Source organism: Cardiocondyla obscurior, linkage group LG21 (assembly GCF_019399895.1).
Source record: "Cardiocondyla obscurior isolate alpha-2009 linkage group LG21, Cobs3.1, whole genome shotgun sequence".
NCBI lineage: Eukaryota > Metazoa > Arthropoda > Insecta > Hymenoptera > Formicidae > Cardiocondyla > Cardiocondyla obscurior.
The window spans coordinates 2164394-2189691 of NC_091884.1; the positions used below are offsets into that span (position 1 = coordinate 2164394).

Here is a 25298-nt window from a genome sequence, read left to right on the forward strand (position 1 = left end):
CGAAAGGCGAAGGTTAACGGTGTCGCCGCTCTCATTTTATCAGATAGCACACACAATAAATTCGCACAATAGATGCGTATCGCGCACGTCGAAAGGTTAATAACGCCGACCCGGTCATTCGGTGTCCGGCGATGCGCCTTTACTCGGACGGACCGAAGCTGGTTCCCTACTCCCCCTAAGGACGTATAAAGTTTGCAGACAATACGCCTATTTCCCCAAAGACCCATTTCATGTTGCCGCGCGCGAAATTGACGTCTGGGTGTATTATAAGGGGGTCGCCTGGGGGCGACGACGCGGCTGACATGGGTGCCGCTATACGCCTATACGTATCTATCTTGCTTGTACGTCATAATTCAGCTAAACGGGCAACAGCGTGTTGCACATGTGGCGAGGGGATAGACGGGGACTATGTTTGCGACAGAAGCCTCTCCTCTACCCTCCGTTTCGGCTGTCCTTCTCGGTAAAGACGTACGCGCGCACACGCTGCGCCGGGGATCGTGGCAAGATCCGCCAGTAATGCCCGCTCGGTCCAACTCCCCGTTAAGCCTGTCGCCTATGTTGCGCCCACTTGAATAAACATCAATTTGATATCGCTGGATATTGTGTCATCCCGCATACGCGTATCCGGTCATGGCGGAGTCGCATGCATAAATATCGCACGCGCCTACACCTGTGCGCGGAACCGACGGTCGCAATTGCAATTTCTCCCGCGAACTGCGTAAATATTCCGTTTACCACGGACGCGGATCCGAGAGCTCTCTTTCTCCGAGGCGGCGTTTTATTCCACCAGACGTTTTACCGTTCTGTTTTTTATCGCTCGTACATGAGCTCCATTAGCGGAGTGCATCCGTTGCCGTTGTCGCGCGACAAATGTACGCGAGATTCACGCGGTTTTGCATTCGGTACGAATCAAGCTTTTCGCGTATGTGTAACTGTTATTTTTTTTTATTTTTTTTTTTCCTTGCAATTTTTCGCTATCACCGGCTTACCGTCAAGCTGATCAATTCGTTGGTTTCAATAGGTTTCAACCGAAGCTCGCAAAAAGGGAAACTGATCAACAGGCAAATCGTTCGCGGGCATATATCTTACCGAGAGAGCGTTACGACTTTTCTGCAATCGCGGGTCATCGATCCGTTCAATTTTTCGTTAAAAAACTTTTTGCAACGATGACGGGCAAGATTGATATATTGTAAAATACGTAATATACTTCGGCTCGATAATATTCAGCATACTACATGCGCCGAAAATATTACACACTGCAGATTCCGAGAAAGAGCGACGCGACGGAGTAGAACAATGGCTTCTGTATGATATTAATGAGCTGTGCACTTACAGTATATTACGAGTACGTCGTAACGTTCTGCTACTGCTGTATATTGATATCACGAATCAACTACGGCGACTATTGCAATTGCAATTTAGCCTCCGCGAGGTCATTCAGTCGATAAGCGTTACGTATAGAAACAGCTTATTTGATTGAGCGATTATTGCTATTAATTAAAATTTTATTAAAATTATACTAAACGAGAGAACGAATAAAAGTGGAAAGATGTTAAAATTAATATTAAGAAAAAAAAAATGTCGAGAACTGGCTTCCCATCCAGGTTAAGCATCCCGCAATCCAAAGAGAATGAAATTCGCACGGATACATAAAATCATATCCTTATATGCCATTTTGCGATAAAACAAATGAAGCGGAAGAAAAATGTGAGCACTTAGCTTGCAAATTTTCGCGCGGCGAAATACGTGAAAATTTCGCGGGGACAAAAACACGCTGAAATAGAAATCTGAATCCTCAAAAAATTCCGCGCTCGGCGACATGATACGGTGAAAATCGTCAGTGGCGCGATGAAAATTTAACTCAACTTCATTTTCAGCCGAGAGACATTCTGTCGTACTGTCTAGTAGAATTTCGTGAAATTCGCGCAGCTACGAATTCCGCTTAGCGAGCGAAATTATTAGAGCGCGCGGTAATCAGCGGAAATTTATATAGACGACCCGTACGTCGCCGTTAAATATAATATTATGAAGTCGCGACCGCGGTCCCGGGACTCTTGAGCGAGAGTATCTTTCTGAAAAATCACGATCGCGTGATTATGCAACTGAGCCCGCGACTACTCTAATAATATTATACAGAAAAGAAAAAAAATTCGTATCCGCATTTAAAAATTACACCGCAACTTTTCTTTCTTCCTTTCTTTCTTTTTTAAGGAAAAGTCTTATCAATCTTATTTCGTAGCGCCGCTAAATATGTGAAAAAAAAATTTTTTTTACTCGAACCGTTCATTAATCACATTTAAAGAGTATAATTTACATATTTTTATGCAGTTTATTTTTATATTGTTAATTTATAACGCGAGGTGCTTACGTTGCGTTGCGCTGCAACGCGTATGGATTTGCGAACACAAATCTTGCGACACTCGAAATAAATCTTCAACGTACGCGTATAAGCTTGTGCGCGTCGATATTGCTAATATGCTTTTGATGCGGCTAGAGAGATGAGGAAGCTGCGCGTCGCATGGCTTTATTCCTTCGCGCTCGGAATGCGGAGAGAATCGCAAATTCCGCTGAGCGGTCGCGAGGAATAATTGGACCAGGCAATAATAATGCGCGGTGGAATAATTGATACGCGTACCGTATTCGAAGGAAATACCACGTTATGAAAGTACGCTTTTTCGCCGGATAAATTGCCGTTCTCACGTATACAGACCTCTCGCGGCGTTGAGAGTTGCGCGCTAATCGCTCGAACGGCTCGGGCGTAAACCATCGATGGTTTTCTCCAATTATAGCGATTCGGGGAGGAAAAATAAAGAAACAAAATAACTGACTGCTGTGTACGCTAGACATTGAACCACACGCACGCCGGAGAAGGTATATCGCGACGGCCTGGCGAATAACAATTTAAAAAATTGGAAAAAAAAAATGGGAAAAAAGAAACACCCGCATTAATCGCGCAAACGGTAGACACGAGCGTTTGGTTCTCGATTAGCGAATGAGCGGTTAAATCACTCGCGATACATTCGCGAGTGCGCGAAAGAAACAGCGGGTGTTACGTACGTGAAAACGCAATCTGTAAAAGTAGCACGAACTTTTAATAAAATGTATACGTGCGCGGCGGTGATAAATATTACGCAAAATATGCGGTATAAATAACGGGCAACATCTAACAGCCGTTTAATCCGTTTCGGAGTTAAATATTTTTCACCCCGGGCGGCAAGCGGAGTGAATGGGATGCGCGAGATATGGAAGAGATGATTTAGTTACATCTCAATATTGCGCTCGGGAGAAACGGAGGGATCTCGTTCGCGGGCGGTCAACCACCAAATAATAATCCGCGATCGGCTGCCGCGTTCGCGCGCGAACGTTTGTGCGCTAGATATTTGGCCTGACCTCTCTCCGGCAGCGCGATCGAAGCGGATGGAAATTTAATTCCCCGGGGAGGACGGTCGAGTATCGCGGGACCGAGCCGGAGTACGCGAAGTCGCGGAATTGAATTTTGAAGGGTCCTATATACATCCATATAGATATATTTATACGCGGGAGTTGCAGCAAGCCCGTGTCCCGCTCGTGTGCACGTAGGTTGACTACTTCTCGTGACGCGCGTACAGCGCGTATTTCGCGCTCCGAGATGCATGGGCAAACCTCTTGCGAGGGAATCGAGTTCCGCGAAACGAATAAGCGGAATAGATCGAGCTCGTCATGCAAATCTATGGGACAGAAGATGCTCAACCTTGCCGGAGTCAATTCAAGGATTGACCTTTTCGTGTTTCTCGAATCGATTCTTACGCACGCCGGTATTTTTCTGGACACGTTTAACGATTAGATATACATTAGCCCTGACGTCAGAATGAAAAAGTTATCTTCAACCATACGTTCTCTCGTATTTTTTTTTTTTTTCCCTTCTTTTTTTCCCCCACCGAAAATTTATATTCCCAACAGATTATGAAATATATTTCTCTCTGTTTTATACAAATTTGCGCTGCTATCAGCTGGAGATATAATACATTTGAGGATTAAGTGCGTATCTTGAAATCTGCACACGTAGACAGAGTTGCACTCAAATCAGTTTATACTGCAGAGCGTTATTATAAATTAATATAATTCAGTGGATTACGATCGTAGATATTAAATACGCTCGAAAGCAAAATCGCCGGCACGTGTAAAGCAAACTGCAAGTATATTATCCGCGAAGGGATTCTACTAAATTAAATGGTGCCGTGATCGTGAGTGACAGATGGGGAAATTGAATTCACGGACGAAGGAGTATATTAACCTATAAGAACTGTGCAACCGGTGGTTATTACGACAAGTCTCGTCGGCTACACCGTCGTAGATAGATTTTCGAGAAAGAATAATTCCGTTTCGCCCGGCGCGCTTTATATAATATCGCAAAATTTATAATTTCGCGGCGCGATTTTCGTTAAAACGTTCGGCATATAAACCAATTAAAAAGGATAGAAACGTATTAATAAATTTCCATTCACATCGCGTTAGCGATGGTTAAGCATATAAGCGAGCTCAGCTGGGAACCAATCGAATCGTGAAGGGAACGATGGAATATACGTGTTCGCGAGGGATTGTGCAGGATTTCCGAGGACGTCCAGGAGATTCACAGCTACATTGCAGACAGTCTCGAATTTCGTCTCTTCTCGCTTCTCATATCCGCCATGTATCGTCTGGCTGTTTCAAATAATGCCTGAATACCTCGAGCTTAGATTTTCTTCATCTCTCGAGTAACACGTGCCGAGAATTGTCAAAATCGAAATCAAAAGACGAATCGAGCGCCGCTGCAAAGGCGCCGAGATTGAAAAATAATACGATTATTATTATAATTATTACTATAAATCGACGATGTAGGTTACCTAAATTTCAAACGTTGAAACGTGCTTCTCGCAAACATCCCGTCGACGAGCGGCGGATTTTTGCGAACGTTATCGACGCCAATCGGTTTCCCCTCCCGATATTTTAAATAAATCGCGTAATATTTGTATGTCTGCAATTTGCGGGTGCAACGCGGGAGCATCGCTGTTTCCTCTCATAATATCGTTCCAGCATAACGACGTTAGTTTAGCCAGGGAATAGTTAGGCACGGAAAAGGGCGGGCGGAAGGGCGAAATGGTAGTGGGTGTTTGCCGTTAAGGCAGAGATAGGCAACGGGCGGCAAAGTGCAATGGCGAGAGGTTTGTTGCAGGTTCCCTATCATTGAACACAAAGAGAGAAGAGGGCGGAACCTTCCACTTTGATGTCTTCGTAATATCCGGCAGCCTTATCTCAAGGTCGCCCAGCTTCCGGTTAATGCGCTCTGTGTCTGTCGGTTTTTCCAGGTCACGCGGTATGCCTATCAATATGTAATAACCTATCGATGCCACGAGTTTTAGTTTCGCGCCGATTAACCGAGGTGAGACACGAACGTTAAACAATCGCGATGAAGCTTTCAGCTTGCAAGGCACTTGAATATTAAGCTTACGAGTTATTTACTATATCATTATATTAATTAGCGTTCGATTAATTTCCTATAATATTAATTTTTATTTAAAATAATTTTCTTAAACTACAAGAAAAAAAGAAAAAAAAAAAGGAGAGAACTATTTTAAACAAAGATTAATATTACAGTTAATGCTGTGAAGGAAACGATGAAGTGGGTAAGGTCTCGGATATAGATTATACGAGAGAGAGAAAACAAATTTTTATATCAAGAGGATAAAATCCATTATCACGACGAATTTGTGTTAAGCGAGCGTTATACGCGCTAGCTTCTACGATATTATAAAACTTTGCCTTCGTCGGCGAATACGACCTTCGAACTTCAATCACGCTTCTAACTAAATGCTGTACGCTCGATGTCTCTCCCGTTTGACGTCGTACATTCGAGATTCGGTGGGCGACCTGTCGCGAAATCGACAAGCTAATGCGCGTAATGCTCATAAAAATCGATACGGCTTAACGCGCGGTGTGGCTTTTATCAGCGCAGGCCACGGGAACTCGACGGCGTCACACGTGCGAGTGTGAAGAGGCGCATTTCACGGCGGTGTAAAGTACAACTCGTCGTTGCGAGATAAAGAGGTAGAGAAAGAGAGCATAAAAAAAAAAGAAAGAAAGAGAAAGAGAGAGGGAGAGAAAGATCGGAAGAATGGGAAAAAAGAGAAAAATGTATCGGTCGATAAAGCCTCATGGTTATTTAGATAACCGTGCATCCGCGCGACATTCACGGGAGCGAGGAAGAGAAGAAAAGGTATTGCCACGGTATATAGAACGAACGGAGGATCGAGATTATCGATTCTCGAAGCGAAAAGAGGCGCGGAGGCCTCGTCGACGCCCCTTTACTCGAACGCGTCGCGGGGCGAAAATATGCGACAGCTAGAAATAAAGGCCGGTTCCGCACGAAAGATTACCGGTTCCCCTGCTGTTCCGAGCTGCTCCGAAAGAGGAGAGGTAGTAGAGTCCTTCCGTTTAGTTTTTCTTTTCGTTTTGTCTCTCTCTCTTTTTCCCTCTTTCTTTCTCCACTCGGATAGGTATGCACGTCCATAATTCCTCGCGCTCGCGAAAGAACGTGCGCGCGCTAAATCGGTCCTATGAGAGTTACGCGAAAGAAGATTTAACACGAGAGTTCGATAAATATAAATAGTCGAAGCCTGCATCCGTTATACGACATACGCGTATAAAATATAGCGGCAACATTAATAGCGCATAGTGACTAATTAATTTGCCGGCTCGTATAAATAATTCATTATTAGATATAAAATACTAAAATCTGTTAATAATTCCATCAGCGGTATAAATAACAGAACTATAAAAATAATATAAATATAGTCGCGAGCCGGGCTGACGCGGGGATAAAGAGAAAATGAAACGGATGCATAATTCCTGCGCGTGCAATTCGAAATAACGAAACTAATAATTCCTACGAGACTTATCTAACGAGATATGCAACGGATGCCTCGAGTGGTTTAAGTGTATCAACGTGCAAAAGACGATGGTCAATGAATCCGAAGAATGTTTGGAATTTGTGAACGCGTTGGCCAATCTACGATTGGGCGTGTCCAGCAGTATATTCAAGAGCAAGGTAGTCATTTAGAATGCTCCTCTTAAAGACGAGGGTATAATTGGATCAACAACTGTCTTTATATCAAATCTTTCGGTATAAAAAAAAAAGATAAAAAAATATTTAAAAAAAATACAGAAAAAAAACCACTTCAATCCAAATAAAATAAAGAAATTGAGCGCATCTTCGTATGAGCCCTTTTGCTCGTAACAAAGTTTCGAAGTATATATCTCGTACAAGAAACATCCCGTACATATATGTAACAGTCGTGCAATCGAGAAAATAAACGCGTCGGCCGCGCGAAAAAGAAAAGCGGGCAGGAAATTCACGCGGAGCCCGAGGAGCAACTTTCCTTTACTACGGAGGTACTGCGCGACAAAACAAATACACATTTATTCACGGAAACTCGAATGCGAGTGGATAAAGGCCAAGCCAAACGACGGGGTGTCCACCCCCTCGCCGCGAGGGGGTCGGCAGAAGCAGATAAGACAAACGGAAGTTCTTTTCCTTTACAAGACCTTTCTCTCGCAATGTATACGCTCATCCTAAATACATAAACGTCTCGTACATGCGCCATCGATTTCATACTCGCCATTCACGCGAATGTGCATTCGCGAGGCACAATCACCAAGACGCGCAGGGTTATCGCAGAGGATATGCGAGATAAGGGGCTGAAAGGAAGAATGTCCGCCAGTTCAAATTCCTTATGCAAATACGGGAGCGACGTTACATTTCAGAAAATTAAAAAAAAAAAAAAAAAAGGTGAATAATTTAGTAATATAAATTTAGTAACATATAATTAGAAAAAAAAGAAAAAAAAAAAGAAAAACTGTAAAAAAAATACTGCGTAACGATAAAGCATGTAAACGAGACACTGTACGTAAATTTTACGCGTCCGCTGGAAGCTGCATATCGGCGAGAAAAGCGGTGTGAAGACCCTGAAAGGCGTCTGAGGAAGTTTCAGAGAGGAACTCTCGTAAAGAAAGAGAGACATCAACCGAAGCTATAGACCGCCTTAGATCTACACGAGACGACGCGAGTGTCGCGACGCCGAGACCATACATCACCGACGGGCGAGATAAAAGTTCGCGTCGCGCTCATTGCCGCGAAATATGGTGGTAAGCGAACAGAGTGGAAACGAACAACGGCAGTTATCGCGTAAACAATATATTTTCTATACGCGCGTTGTTGTAAATTACAGCGCATCCACAAAGATCTAATCAGACGGGATCTAATTCTAATTTGCAACGCGGCGAATTAAAATTGTATTATTTCGCGCGTTTCGCTCAAAGATATATGGCATATTTTTTTGACTTAACGTTGAATAGGGGAAACAAAAGTGTCCTATCGGCAAAAATAACTCCAAACCCAACGTGTACGCTTTTCCATTAAATAATTGAAAAACACACCTCCGATTTTTGTTAGTCTGTTAGCCATGGCTTTCTTTTTGTGAACAGACTGCATTCTCGCATCACAGTTTTTCAAGGCGCGTGTAAACAAATAAAAGCATTGTTGATTACAATAGGCGGCGTAATGAAAACGTGAACAAGTCATTAATTGGTTTTACAAAGGGCTGCAAAAGCGAGCAAACGAAAAACTGATGAAAGAAAAATGTTTCGCCACGAGATACAAAAGTGATACATAATAATAGAGAGAATATGATCAGCATTAATTAGCGAAACAGCTGACCAGTAATGACTTGATTTTAAGCTTTCAAGAAAGCAGGATTTTAATTATTAAAAAACGTCTCGTAAAAAAAAAAAAAAAAAAGAAAAAAAAAAGAAAAAAAGAAGCGTAAAGTGTTAACGTGTGCACCGATACGGTGTCGAGTAAAATAAAAGTGACATACAATCTCGGATTAGATTTCGCGAGTCAACGCACATTTACGTGGCCGGGCAAGTGCACGGCGTACGTGCGCGCCATCGCGAGTGATGCGGAGCTTTTACGGGTACGCGAGGCGGAAGTCAGGTGGGAAGATCGCATACGGGCGATAAATTATAATTAGAATCGAGCCGAATGTGACAATCTCGGGGCGCGCGTGAATCATGTATTAACCCGGTCGCTAATGGGTATTAACTGCGAGCCGTTTAAAATTACAGCAGCCTCGTTCCCCCTTTTACACTCATCACGGCAGACGAGATAGCGAGCCGGGGCGCTTTATCCGGCACCGCCGCCGGTATACAACGCAATCGTCCGGCGGCAGTGCCGCGGTTCAATGCTTCCGGGATCGCTTTCCACGCTGCACTTACAACACTCGCAGGTTTAATTAGCGCGGGATTCCTTCGCAATAAACAGCGGCCGACATACGCGCTGCATACATTATAGAAATCGAATCGCCCCGTGCACCCGCCATGTTATTTGTATTTTTAATTCAGATTCCTACTTTGAAATAATAATCCCGTGCAAATGTAAAGGAATTTCGAATAAAACTGGACGCGTTCCCGTAGCCACGCGTATTATACGTTTAAAGGACACATCTCGTTATTACGTTACGATCCAATTAATTAATATGTATTTGCCCGCTGACGAAAGTTTAACGTTGTTTTGCGTCATGAATTCACGGTGATATTATTGAATTTCGGTATTACTTTACGTGCGTACGATTGCAGGATATTATCTTAAATTGCCTAAAATTAATTCTCCCTGATTGCAATTTCCAAAGACAAAGCGTGCGTCTCGCGCGGTAATCTGCGTATATCACCCAGCGTCAACGCTTACGACGCAAAATACTTAGCAATTTAATTAACGAAAAATGCTTTGACTAGCGCATCGCAAAATACATAGAGAAATGAACAAACAGAAAGAATGACCTCCCCGATTTCATGCAGCATGACAGAGATCGCAAGCGGAAGCGAAATTTCAAAGAAATTAATAAATAGGGCGGTCAAAAGAAAAATATAAAAAATCAAAAAAAAAAAAAAAAAGATAACAATATTTAAAAATTATATATAAATATCTCTATATCTAAACAAACTCAATTTACTCATCGGCAATGTCGCGACGTCTTCTTTTTCTCTTTGTTCATTCATTTGCATTTCGCTTACTGCGAGTTAAAATCCAATTTTAGCCTCCATCCGGATGAAATTACGGATGCGCAACCTTTTAACAGAGCTAAAAAGAAGCGCGATACTTGCGATTTAATTAAATCATAAAATATGACGACTGAGCGGTGGCAATTAAGTACCCTTTTAGAGGACTTACTGATACCAATTTACTCTTTCGCGTCGTACGTCGCGGGCACTTATCCCACACCCTAGGACGCATCTTATCCCGGTGGTCGCACATGTCGCTTCCGGGATTGCAGTTTACACGGGTGGAGGTACTTCGAGATTTAATTAACGAGCGCACTTCGATCGCGAGTGTTCGCGCGCCGAGCATCAAACTAGATACGCCTGCGCTTCGATCACGAGCGATCAAATGCATCAAGAAACGATGAGCGGTTAAAAAAAAAAAAGAAAAAAAAAGGAAAAAAAAGGGTACAGGATTGCGCGCCGGTTAAAAGCCGACTTAATTAGATTGTAACTTTAACTCACGAGCAAGTGAATTCGACCGCGCTCATAATTCGTTATAATTTTTGCGTGATTTTCAATATTGAATATCTTTGTAGTCGACGCTTTTCGCGAATTATCTGTTATTTTGCTCTTTTGCATTTGCATTACAAAGACACCCGACTTCTCTTTATTTTAATTAAAGGATAATGGTTTTTAATTTTGAGGTCTTTTTCTTTCAAATATAACATGACAAAATAAAAGGGATTAGCTCGGACAGCCGTCATAAAATCTATCCGTCAACATTATACACACAGTTCGCCTTGCGTAATTTTATTCTAAATTACGCCCTGCATAAATTGTACAAGGCAATACGACAAAAAATTTTCCATTGTAATATTTTTATTCCTCTTGCGTTTTACTCGTCCCCGCTTGACATTAGTTACGCTCGAGTTAATTTTATTATTATAACGGCGAATATATATTGCTGACGACGAACACACGCGAGTAAGAGCGCGTAATTCCGGCCGGAGATATTAATAATGGTATTGTGAGCTTCAGATTTGAATTTCGAGAACGTTGTTCGCGGCCAACGTCGCGCGTTGTCGTCCACGCGTAAATTATTCACAAGCTGTGATCATTAAAAATTTATTAAACATGGTTACCGCGCTTTCGATCCTCAAAGGGACATTATCATGCGTAACTTTGCAACTCGGGCACAAGTCGCTCATTATAAAAGACAAATACATTGTCTTCGTGTTTATCGGGCGTTGAAACAGGTGAACGGGATAACAAAAAGCTGAAGAAACGGTCGTATCGCACGGTGTATTAAAAAAAAAAAAAAAAAGAGCTATTGTGCTGTATTCGCGATTTGCATAATTTTTCACAAACTTTATCGTTGTGCATCGACGTTTAAAAAATCAGGGGAAAGTCGAGAAGTGACGAATCGGCAACATCCAAACATACGAAAGCTCGCGCGTGTCATAATAAATAAAATCGCGCCACGGTTTGTACCGCTGTATCGAGCTCATTTAAAAATATAATCACTTCATTTTCCACGCTACCGAAACGCTCAATATATAAACGTTCCTATAATGCAGTTTTCATTAAAATTTTACCGTGCGCGGGACCATAATATGAGGGCAAAGTAATTATGTGTATTCATTATATTCCTGATGACCTGCAGAATCTAACAAAAATAATTTAGAGGAAAGATCCGCGCGTGAGTGCGCTTTTATTATAATGACCCGAAATGCGTGGTGCGCGCCCGTCGGTTCTTTGACGTCGCGGCTCTGTCTCTATTAAATCAATATTTATAACAGTACCATCGAACACTCAAGCCGTGACATAATAACTTGACGCAATTTTAATTAGCATTATTGCGCAAGATGTCCGTATCGGAGCGCGCTTTTAACGAGGGGTGGCTTACGAGTATCGAATTACTTTACGGAAGATTAAAATCACCTAACGAGGTCGCCCGGCAGAATAAATCTGTTCCAAAGATCTTTACGCCGCGCGTGTCACAGGGAGGAGGAAAAGTAAAAAAGAAAAGGGAGGGGTATGAAAGGACGGTCATTAGTACGCGCGAGGACGTAAAAAGAAAAGAAAAAGAAAATTAATAATAAAAAAATAATCTCAAAACGGGTATTAGTCAAAGGATCAAAGAGAAAAGATAACGTAAGCACGCATAATATCTAAGCGCGTGTGCTACAAACGAAAAACAATTACTTCGCTTATTCGTCGTAGGAAAAATGTAGAAAATAATCGAGAACGACAACGCAGCGAGCGTGCGTGCGTGACTTCTTTTGCAAGCGCAGTTAACTCTTTTGACCGCACAAAGAATATTAGACCCGCTGCCTCCGGGCAAACTGTGATCTTTGATCACGTAATGCGATATCATACGCATATAAGAAATGAGAATCCGGAGCGTTGGGGAAATGAAGATTCTTGCAATTAATGCACACTAAGCAATTAAAAGCGATAATATGTACGTAAGGAAAGAATATTCGTAAAATTGCAAAAGGTATACCTGGCATAAAGATTTGAATGTTATAAGTGTCTTCGCATTTTTTCTTAATTAAAAACGCTCCCTCCCTCCCCACTCGCAAAATAAACGTAGGTATAATATATAAGAAATTTACAAGCCAAACGGAGAATATTCCTAGACTCGTTATGAATTATAAGCTTCATATTCTCGACCATTATAATAGATTTGGCAGCGAATAAATTACATCAAAGCCAACGAATGGCCGTGGGTAAAATATTTAAGAAAACGGCGCAGATTAATAAGTACGCCATAGCTGCCATTTACACGGGCGCGTATAAATAATTTCGTTAAAAATCGTATTAATCACGACGAGAGCGGGAGGATCAAAGAGCAGAAAACAGGTAGAGCATGGGAATTACCTAACGCGCCATGTTCGTTACGAGGTAAAATAACTCAATCTACTTACCTCGACGAGGGTGATGAGAATGATGAAGAGAGGTGGTGGGCAGCATGTATAGTGATCGGCGTAATATTTTCGGTCCCGCTCCTCCGTGAGGAATTCATCGCCGATCATGCGGACCATCCTAAAACACAGAAATAACATAATAATGAAATACAATGTGCAAAAACATCTGCATACATTATGTGAATTGTAAAACATAAAAAAAAGAAGAGTAAATAATATTTATCGAAGAACGTATTTTTCGCAAAACTCATAATAACGCGTTACGTATGCTATTCCCGTGGCGGTCTGCTGATACAAATGCGATCGAATATATCCAATTAAACTTCGCCACAGTATTTTGGGAAATGTTTAACACGGAAAAAAAAAATATAAATAACCCGCACCGCGTGCAATCGAATCTTTTGAGCCGAACTTTGCGAAACGACTTCGTTTGCATGCGCTGTACATTAAAAAAAATAAAAATAAATGAATAAATAAAAATAACAAATCCACGTATTCAATGCAAACGCGATCATTCCCACAAAGAGATTTATATATTTACCAGTTTATCTAAATTGCTCGACCGACATTTATCTAAATAATTTTTACTCTTCCAAAAAAGCTTTCAAATTGAACGACTGCGGTAGTCATCGCGTATTTTATTACACTGCACGAAATACAAGTAAGCCGAAAAAAGGACCCTGATTAATCTATTGTCCAGCGTTGACGACCATTAAAGCGATTTACTCGGCAAATAAATGTAAGATAACGATAAAATAAAATTAAAAAGGAAAGAAAAAAAAAAGTAATTGTTCATGTTCAGAAATACATCAGTTCGGATTATTCTATTGTTCCATCAATTGATAATAACGTGCAAAGCAAACGAGAGAACAACAAAGTTACGTTAACGTTTTGGAAAGCGTCTTTTCATTGATAACAACGTCAGTTGGTTCGCGGCCGCTATTGTTGCCGCAATTTCGTGTTGCATCTGACAACAGGTGAATATCCGGAGTTAGACGCGCACGTAATCGGTAAACGTCCCGTCGCAGTAACGAGCTGCATTCGTGCAATTAAACAAAAACCTGTCAGCTTTCGAAATTCGGCGTTCGCGGATGACCAACATCGGTCACTAATTAATTAAGAATTACTAATCTGTTCGTTAAAGAAAATACAATAACAAAATTCGACCATGCGATTCGTGTAATTATTTCAAAACCGACAATTAAAATAAAAGTCACAGAGATCTGCGACTTAGGAAAATCCAGAGAGGTTCTGAAGAGCATTTTTGAACCTAATCGTCTGAGTTCAGTAATAATTTTAGTTCCTACAGAGCGCCTCGTTAATCGTCGCCAGGGGTAGCGAAATAATGAGAAATTAACTTCGGCGAACCTCCTTCGCCGATCGATCCCCGAAGAAAAGAAAAACATTTTTGCTAACAATTACGAACAAACTCCTTGCTATCCATAGCCTTCATTATCTTGAAGTATTCTTTTCTCCTCATTTACGACTTTCGTTACGAATGAACGCCTGGCGGAAGCACCGCCGGAAAATTCTTTCGATAAGTGGCGATGAAAGACTCTTTGCATACGAATGTCAGTTGTTATTCCCCGGCAATCGATCCCGTTTTCTAAATTTTTTTATAAGACCATCAAATCATCATTGATTTGATTTTCTTGCAGACTAACAATAAGCTTTATATACGTGAATAAAAAAAAAGAAATGCGCAAACGTATCATAAAAAAATCGAACTGCTACCCAGTGTGATAATTGCAGGCGCTCATATACAAAAATAAACAAATTACGTAGCAACGAACTTGCGCGTTAATTTCTTTTATCTCGCTTTCTCTTCGGCGGTCAACGACGGCGGGATAGATAAAACAATGTGCGCGCGAGACGAGGCCGTCGGTTAAGGATACAAACGACATCGATAAATCGACTACGTTGATCGCGAGCGTCGTAGGAAGAAAGAAAAAAAAATGAAGAAAAAAAAATCCGATATCACGTACGAGGATGGTAATAAAAAACAGGATCTAAATTCGGACACGGCGCGAAGGGAGGGCGGCTCAACGACCCGAGAGGAAGCCGGTGCGGTGGTGCGGTGTAAGCGCCCTTATACCTGGCTCCTCTCCGCGATGCTATCTCTCCCGTTACGTAGGAGCGTAGAATAATTACGAAGAAATATTGGCCCGTAACTCAGTCCACTATCCATAATATCTGCAACGTTTATGGCGCCGGGGAGATAAACCATCCCCCGTCTCCCACTATCTGCTGGCGCGTGCGCCTCCGTCGCGACCGCACCGCCAACGTTTCGGTTCGCTTCCCGGTTGATTTCGAGATACACGTGCGGATGGTGAATACTCGTGCACGCCGAGTACTCGCGGTGCAGGTACTTAGATGACGGACGGCGCCCACGAGCACCGCGACCGGATTGATCGGCGATTTAGTTTAAGGTATAATAGCACTCGTGACATTTTACACGACGTGTTAACGTAAAAAAAAAAAAAAAGAAAGAAAGTATCTAACAGAAATTTAAACTCGTTAATGTAGAAATATAATTATCGATCCTTAACACGGTTAAATTTGTTTCTATTAGGAATAGTTTATAATTGATTTTTAATACGTTAAGATAAACAGTGTGGTTAAATTAAGTTTGTCTAAAAATATGAAATATTTATTTGCCATATTACTTCTTAAATTTATATTTGACGTAACGAGAAATTAAAACTATACGTATAACTCCTATCATAATATTTTAATATCAAGTAGACACAAATCATTTTTGAAAAAAAAACTTATCTGTTAAAATCGTAATTTAAGCGAGGAAAAACATTGCTTCGTTTATATCGGCTTTATTTTACAAATTTCCGTTTATTGATTCTACTGCGACATTGATAAAATGTTAATATATCCCACGGCAGTTGTAAAATATCACGAGCATAAATTACCAACGTTGCGAAAAAAGTAAGCATAAAATACATAAAACATCGAACGTATATGTTTACATCGTCATATTATTCAAGCTCTAATAAACGTTCATTACAAACGGTTCCAGCTAATGGAAATCTGTGCTTATAATGAGAATTTTATTTTCGTATAATCGCGACGACATCCGCGCCAATTAAAAGGCATCAGCGCGGAAACCTATTGCATGACACGCATATCACAAAGTTTATGTGTTGCATCCTCTTGTGAAGAAAAATATACATATACATATATGTATATTATATATAAATATATTGTATGATTTACCTTTATACTTTAATGCTCACGCATTAACTCTTTTTAATTGGCCTATCTCGAACTAATGGAAGTTCGTTATCGAACCATAAGCACACAATTTATTGCCGAAAATTGTGTTTAAAGAAGATCCGTCGTGTTCGAACAAATCTCTCTTTATAATAATTCCATGCAAATCCAATGACGACATTCGTGATGATAAAGCGTTAAACTTGCGCTAACTTCTTTTACTCTTCACGCAAATTAAATCTTTTTAAACTAAAAGTTAACTTCAAAGTACGACAAAAGAAGATGTAAAAAGAGAAGATTTTCTTATTGTGAATAAATAAAATAATAAGTAATAAATAATAAAATTACGACAACAATGTAATCATATTTCTAGAGATATAATTATATTATTCTAAAGTTTAAAAAAAGAAAAAACCAATTAAATTAAACTGCAAATTTCATAAGATACGTATATTATATATATTTAAGAGTACTCGCGCTACGTTGCAACCAAATAACGAATGCCATCTTCTATTAACAAAAAAAAAAAAAATAATAATAATAATAGTAATAAAAAGTAAGAGAAAAAGAAAAAGAGAGAGACCGGAAACTTTTCTTCTAATGCAAAAGTTTGACATGGTTGACGGTTCGCGGTAAACGCACATTTAATTGCTAGTATACCTCGCGAGACATTGTAGATCGCAGAAGCGATTTCCAATTAGCGATATGACTGATATACCAGGGTTCAAGGAAACAGGTCGAGAAAGGGGTCGTCTGCGTATGAAACATCGACTCGAAGTACAGGTGGTTAAGCGCACGCTCGACGCCTGCTGCTCGTAGGTCGAACGAGGAAAAACAGAAAGAGAGACGTAAAAATAGAAAAACGAAAAGGACGAGTGAGGGACCGAAATATGTTCGAGAGAAAGAGAAAGAAAGCCGTTTCAAGGATGCTGATTAATTGCACTAGCGGGGTGTATCGAGGCCCGTCTGTTAGCCTACAGAATTGCAAACGAGCCGCGCCGAATTGATTGAATGCACCGAAGTGTGTCGAGGTGAACCGAGAGTATTTCGGAAAAAAACACGGCGACCGCGTATAACGAGAACCTATTACGTGTTTATATCGGACCGGTATTCAATTTTGGCGTCTTAATTATGAATGAACGCGACAAAAAAAAAATAAAAAAAAAAATAAAAAAACGAAAAAAGAAAAACAAAAATAAAATAAAATAAAAACGGAGAAATAATCTAGAGTCCATGATCGAGTGAATAATTTACTCGTACTCGGAGAAAGAGACCCGTCTACTTTATCCGGAGTAATTAGCGCGCGCGGTTAAGAATAAGTCGGCGCGTTCGAGCCCGCTAAAAATTGCCAGTTATGGAAATTGCAGCGAGGAAGCGGCGCTATCTTTATCAAGAAGTTCCGCCGAGTTGTTCCCGCCCAAGTTCCAGTATGAATTTTATACGCTCCTTGAATTTTCAGGGTCTAATAAATGTGATTAAGGCATCCTAAAGATCTCGACGAGCTACTACCCGGCCCGATCCAATAATTACTGTGTAAGAACAAGTAGAAACAAAATTAATTATGAAATTATTATGGAGTTATAAAGCAAAGAGGAGACATGGTGTACTTTAATTTTCTAAACTCGAAATTACACAACCTACAAACGCTTCATAAGCTCCTGCATCTTTCTTCGAGTAACTTGCGTCATAAGAATTAAAAGAGAACCCCTTCCTCTCTCCCCCCCCCTCCCCCCTTGCTCCATCTTAGTATCGCGCAAAAATTATTTCTAATTTTTATTAAAGTGGTACATCGTAAGCAGCCTTCAAAAATTATGCCTCCGTTAAAACACTATATTTAAATCTACAATAAAATCGCTAAACTTTCATAAAATGCATGTAACAATAATGTAAATGTTAAAGATAAATCTTTTTAAATCTATGTGAGATATATTAAATTTGCTATTGTTACATCCTATTACTGTTACGTGTACGTCACATCAATCCGTAACGAAATCGTATCGCGTTCGATTGTGCTTTCAACGAGCGAAATAGATAAGCGATTTGCAGCCCGATTGGCACACGCGGGTTTCGCGAATCGAATTCAACAAAATATCTCTAACATAGTTCCACATCTCATCGTTGACGCGATGTACTTTTGAAGAATGAAACATTGTTCCGCCATCCGCGTTATCCGCGCACTGACATGATGAATATTCATAGATCGCAACGCATCCATTTGTCACTTCTTTTAAAGAGTTTTCCCGGCATACCACTTTCGTAATGTAATGTTTCTCGAATACATTTACTCTGATGGCCGACGGGGGACGGCGCCGCTAAAAAATTCAATTGCGTCTCTTTAGTCATTGTCAACTCGAATGTATAAAATGTTTCTGTAAATACCAGATTATCCGCAAAAATTATTTTTAAACACGTTACTCTGGCCGGAAAAAAATACAATTTCGTTATTCTCGACTACGTATAATATATCACGATAACGTGGACAACGCGTATGTCTGTGCTTTTTTTTTCCTTCCTCCCTTTCTGAACTCGGATACATTTATGTTAAGAATTACAGATTTATCTCGGAAACAATATCCCCCCCCTATTTGGATCGCACGTGTCGTGGCGGTTGAGCGGCCCTAGAGGAACGTAGAAAAGTGACTTTTCCTATTTCTCAGCGTCAGCGTGGCGTCTCTGTCCGTCGCGAGCCTCGAAGACGGAAGACGGAAAAACGGTTACGACGGGCGGCGAGGTTGTCCCAGGAGCTTCGCCGGCGCGTCTCGCTACTCCACGTCCACACGCATATGTGCCCGCGCACGTGTGCGCGCGTATACGTGTAATTTTATTGTTTCTACAGTTATAGCGCCATGGGGGAGCAACGGCGAAGCGCGAGAGAGCAACGATATTATCAAATTGGTTCTGCAAGTTTTCCACGAGGCGTCTTCTCTCCGCAAAGTCGCCCGGACGGGAGAAGTAAGAAACTGACCCACATCGGAAACGGCTAAAGTAAGAGGGTAACGATCTTAACTATCTTGCCGAACTATCATCCCTAATTACTAAGCGGACAAGGAGCGATGTGTTCCTCCGGCTCTTTTGAGTAATCGCGAAACTTCCTTATTGCGCCACGCGAGTGCTGTAAACACCCGCTAAAAGATTATTTTCACTCGGCCTCAAAAGAAATATATTACCCGGCCCGCGTTGCAATTAACCGTAATTGTTAAAAAGTTGAAGCCGAAACATTTATAATTCCCTTCCGCGCGTGCTAGACAAAATTTTCAGTTAACGCAACGCCGTCGCGGACGTTTACGTGCGTGAGCCAAAGAACGTCCCTCCGAGACACGTACGCTCCACTTTGAGTAACACCAATTAAAAGCATCGCGCGAGGTCGTTGCGCGCGAGCTTCGCGAGTACGTCTTGTCAAAATAGTATAAAGCTCGGCGGGAAGTTAAGGGCGCAGCGAAAGGGCGATCTATCGCTGGCACTGGACATCGCGTGTTCCTCGCTGCGTTGCTGTCGTGTTAATATCGCTTTAATCTTACTGCGGGAGTAATATCACGCGAAGTCACGAAGCCGAATCAAATGAATTCTTTAGAAGTTCATTTCATAAGTTATTACAGCTCGGGAAGTTAAGGGTCCCGCGATGAGTCGACGCAAACTTTTGAAAACTTCGCGTGCGCTCACCGAAAATTTTTTTTTCCCCTCTCGTGACTGCGCGCGCGCTTTTCTGTTAATCCGAAAGCATGTCGTTGCAGTAGCAAAATCGAGATGCCAATATTACGCCGTACGTGACGAATAAACGTTTTAAAAATATTAGTCATTTACTTAATTAAAAAAAAAAAAAACAGCAGTCAAAGCTCACGTTATCTCTGTGCTAAATTTCGCTGTGAAAAATGATCGTCTAAAAAGTCGCGATGGTAAATCGTAACAAAAGCCATTAAATAATTTTCGAGCTAATATAAAAAGTAGCAAATTGCCCGACACGAGATTTCGAAATGTTTTTGTCCCTGTCGGAGATAATGTTATAAAGGGATTATTAATATCGTACGCGCTGCATGTGAAAGAAGCTGCGCGCTGCGAAAGCAGCTCTGGGAAACGCGTAAAACGCACGAGTAAATAATTTCAGCGTGATAACAACCGGCTATGTCGCGCATATTGTTGCGGCAAGATTAAAATGCTATTTATCGCGCGCGCAGCAGCAATACAAACAAAATTATGAATGTGAGTAAAGTGCGAATAAATAATTTTCTACGCGACTTCCTCTTTTTAGCGCGTATCGTGTTTTCCCGGCGCGGCGCCGTGCAATATATCGCGCGGATGTATTCCGCGTTATTATCCGACGTAAAATGAGAAAGTATTTCTTGGAACAACTTGATATCCGGAAAGATTGGATCGAGTGGCTCCGGTTAAGCTTGTTCCTTTGTAAAAATCGCTCAAGCGTATTCCTCCCCCCGCCCCCTCTTTCGGGATACGTATATACGAGCTTCATATTCTCCGCTTACCTACTCTATCCTATTTCTAATGCGAGAGAAAAATTCTTAGAGATGGGAATCTATGAACACCGCAAAGAGTTCACAGAGATAATCGGATAATTTTCCGATAAACAAAGAAGAAATTGAATTGAATTAATATCTTTCATTAATATCGCGTAAAAAGAAATCGGTCGCAAAGAAAAAAAAAGCGATTCAAATTTTTTATTTTACGAGTAGTATAAGACATCAGCTTTTATGCACGCGAACAAATAAAAGCTAAATTTTTCACATTTATTGCAATTAAAAAACACCGTGTAACATGAAGAAAGTTATCGATTGATTGTAGCTTTTTTTTTTTTTAGTCCTCTCAAAATAAGTAAAAGTCTCGACGACGATTATGCGCTCTCCTGGAGAAAAATTCCCGCTGATGTAAACGATCAAAAGCGAGAAACGAAATCGAGTTCTCGGTCGATCGTGCACGCTCGCGTGCAGCTGCAGATTGGGTATCTCGTACTGACAGAATAGAATAGAATATGGAAGGCGTCTAACGCGCGGCGGGCCGTGCACGCGGATACCTATCGCGCCGTGCATGTAAAGCGCATAAAAGCCGATCAGAGTGAAGCGGTAGGAGGCTCGTATCCACCGCGTTATACATGTTCGTTTAATGCTCCGCGACGCGCGTCGAATCGGGAAAGAGTCCGCGTGATTGCGGGCGAAAATGTGACTCAATAGACTTCGCTCTTGACTTACTCAATTCAGAGATTCGGAACAAGGAATTAATTTTTTAATTCCAAGCGCGTTTATCGTTACTAATTTATTTATAGAAAAAAAAGAAAAGATATTATTGGCGCAATCTGTACGTATATTTAATTCTCAATTTTAACGCAGGGAGAAGCCTCGATGAATTTAAATTAACGGAACAGGCTTATCAAATTATAAAACGAAATCAGACGACGGATGACACTCGTCACCTAAATATATATTATTCGGCAAAACTTGAATTAAATTTTCAATGAATCGTGTGTTTTCCATACGAACGGATACGCGAGTTGCGTCGCCGCCGGGAGAATTTAATCCGTTATTGGATTTCCAGTCACCGGCGGTCACTATGATCATCCGGGTAACCGGTCCGTCAGTTGCAAACGTGGAAGACGCGGGGATTTAGACGGCGCGAGGGAGGAACGGCGGAAGAGCGGAGGGTAAATACGACACTCTCAGATCACACACACACGGATACGGTGGGAGTACCGGCGGCACACGTGACCGAGGAGGCATGAAATTGCGCTCAGGTCGCGGCATATTAGATTATTAGGAATCCACACGAGAGCATCCGCCGACGTCGTCCCGAGCCGACATCCCTCGCGGGAGTGCGGGGCAAATTTCGCGATAAATCAAACGGCAGCGACGGTAGAGCCACGACGGTTTCGTGCCCGTTGGGGAAACGGGGGAATTCTCGTCCAAGCAACTGTAAAGTCGCGGAACGCGATAGCGCTCTAATTGGGAGATAAATTCGAGGAAATAAGGTCTAATTTCAAATATTAGTAATAGAATACTGGAGGGATTGCATTACTTCTGAGAGAGAAAAATAAGAGGAAATAAATGAAGAAGAAAATAAAAAAATAAAAAAAAAAAAAGAACAAGCTGAATCCAAAGGCAAAGCGTTTGCATTAAAATAAAAACAACGAATTGCTTCACCGCTAAGAAATATAACTTTCTCTTTAAATATAAAAGCGCAAGCTGCAGAAATTTTTACGATTTACATAAATACGTACACCAATGCGATATAAATATCTTTTAACCAAATTTGCAACAAATTTTTTTTAAAGCTTTAAATATTCCGAATTTATAACAGCGTAATGGAAAGTTTAGTATATCGCGCGTCGAGTTGTTTTCACGCGTACGCTTTCCACGTGGCTGTTACCGTACACGCGTCCGGAAATCCGCGTCAATTGCCGTCGCGGAAAGCCGCCTAAAGCTCCCCAATTTTCGCCTAAAAACGGAACCCGCGGCCCCGTCGCTGCCGAATTTTATTAAGCCGACAAACGATGAAAGCTCACGACGAGGAAAAAGTTGCGAAGTCACCGGGAAACATTGCGAAGGGGAAGGAAGAAAGTACCGGCGGTGGTTCTTCGAGGACAGGAGGACAACGAAGACGAAGGCAGGCTCGTCCCAGGGGACGAGGAATCGCCGGAGACGGGACCTTCCTCGCAGGAGGAAATTGACTTCTGGCAGGTAAGGATGCGTGCTTGGACTACGGACATTGTCGCCTGTGCTCTCGTCGCCAACAGTCGCCGACGCTCGGCGCACGTCGAGCCATAAGCTCGTAAACGTACTTCGCTTCTCAGCGCTGCTCGTAAAAAAGCTCACTACATACGGCACCCGCTCCCTTCCCTCGCGTTCACCGCTTCTTGCCGTCACGTTTTTCGCATCCTGCCCCTCTTCATCCTCGCGCTTCGCGAGCACTCTCTCCCGGGTAAATCCTATTGGTGTCTCTCCCTGCCTAATCTCGCCGAATCTATTCTAACGCCGTCGCGAGCGGAAATCGTTTCCTCGCTCAAGAGCGGGGGGCTAAGCGGAAAAAAAGAACGCGCGGTTGGATGGTTAGATAACTAGAGAGAATGAGATATTCGAGGTGGATGATTAAGTGAACGAATATACGGGCGAGTATGTAAAAAAAATATTTTGTTAAAATTTAATAAGCACGAAAATCCGGAAAAGTTGGGAGTAAACGTAGCGCCCTGGCGCATCTCGTTGGGAAATAATTGGCGTATATTTGTGTGAAAAATCAATGCGCGCGACAAACGAAGAGAGCTGCGAGGCGAATAAGCGTAGAAATAAAACTTGTTATACTTTATACATCGATTGATGAGACAGAAAAAGATAAATATCGAGAAAGTTATTAGTGTTTGACGAGCTTGGACGCGATCGGGTTTTCCGTCAATGTTTTCATATAAACGCACTGAATTAGAAAATCGAACGGAACTCGCAGAAAAGCTTTCAAACCCCCTGAATAGCAAAAAGTAAATAATCAAGAACGAGCAGTTTATCGTTGCTCGACTGTGTTTTATCTGTTTGCTTCATGTGAACTTCATCGCAAATCAAATTATCGCAAATTGAAAATGACGGATTGAATTTGCGATGGAAATAATGAAGCGATATCCACCAGAGTATCGAGATGCATTGTTAGACGCAGATAATATTTTATCGATCGACAGCAGACGAATAAAAAAAAAAAAAAAAAAAAAAAAGTTATCAGAGTTGAGCTCCGACCTCGTTTCTTCTTCGTTGACGTTGTCATGTTCGTGTCTTATGTAAACGCGGCTTGCTTTATTCCGAAGAATATCCCTTCGTAGTCGATTGAATCTTCGATACGTGATCCGCAGATAAAATGAAGAGGACGAGGGATATTCGCTGCTAGACAGCAATGATAAAAAAAAAAAAGAAAAAAGAAAAAAAAAAAAGGCGAGTAAATAATCTCGGTATCATTCGTAGAAAGCAGACATATCCAATTTTTACGCGGTTAAGACGCTGGGTTTTTCCACCGGGATATTTACTGCAAGCTCGGCGGAGGAAAGTAAATTGAAGGTAAATAAATAGATACCCGACATTTGTTGGCCAGCCAGTGAGCAAGTATTTCGCGTCGAAAACCGGGGAGCGGGTACCGAGCGTTAAACGAGAATTAATTAGCGCTCGCTCGACCCGATACTTCACTCGTAACGCTAAACTCGTAGAGCCAAACAACTGCCTGGCAACTTTTCGAAACTATCTTGCCGCTACGAAGATCAAAGGACCAAGCGCGCGTCCGAGGAATTTAAGGATTCAGCAGTACGCGCGTGTATCGGTGGAGGAGACTGGCTCGATGCATTGCGTCCATAATAAACGAGCACGCAGCGGTTGCATTCGTTAACTAATATTGCCGTTTCGGTAAAAGTTGGAATTTAGTCATCGATCACTCGATACGATATTTTTGATAATGCGCGCTCGCAACGATTGATACGAATTTGATAACGTCGGGCATGCATTATTGATGAATTTGAAAATTTGTATTAATGGGACGCAATAAAAAATTAATTGCAGAGAAGATTAAAGTTCACTTTGATCTGAAATAAAGCTCAAAATATCAATTATTGAAACGCATTCATGTTACTTATGAATTCGAAATATCGTACGTTACATTAATTGATAACTTTTTACATTTCTCCCTCTCGCTGTATTTTAATTTTATATCTTTCAATTTACTTTTTATCGGGCTAATCAAATTTTTAGTTCGAAATTTAATCTTTTATCATTTCTTCGCTACACGATATCCTTTGAATTCGATGAGTATTTCGAAACGAACGGCTGCGAAAGACGTGAATGCAGCGATACATCGCGAGGAGCTCATCCACTCTTGTAGAAAATAAGCCAAAACAGAGGGCGAGCGTGGAGAGGAGAGATCGTTGAAATTCTTCCATGTTTTTCACCGTTTTCGAATGATTCGGCTTTTCCTCGTAAATAGCGGAGAAAGAGAACGGATCAAAGAGCGCACACGCTGTCCGATCTCCTCTGTTCCGTCGGTTCTTTGCCGATCTTACGATTATCTTGTTCGATCTTCCGCGTCCTCTTATTATCCTTATCCCACTCTCCCTACCCCGTCCAAATA

General features: G+C 41.5%; 1 protein-coding gene across 3 annotated transcripts in view; it reads right to left on the reverse strand.

Annotated features, from left to right (window-relative positions):
• The window catches only part of Stet (stem cell tumor), a 330475-nt gene that overhangs the window by 89498 nt on the left and 215679 nt on the right, over positions 1-25298 (reverse strand). For all 3 annotated transcript variants that reach the window (XM_070670576.1, XM_070670575.1, XM_070670577.1), the window contains one exon: positions 12984-13101. In XM_070670576.1, coding sequence (XP_070526677.1) covers positions 12984-13101 — 118 coding nt within the window. The remainder of the gene's footprint in view (positions 1-12983; positions 13102-25298) is intronic.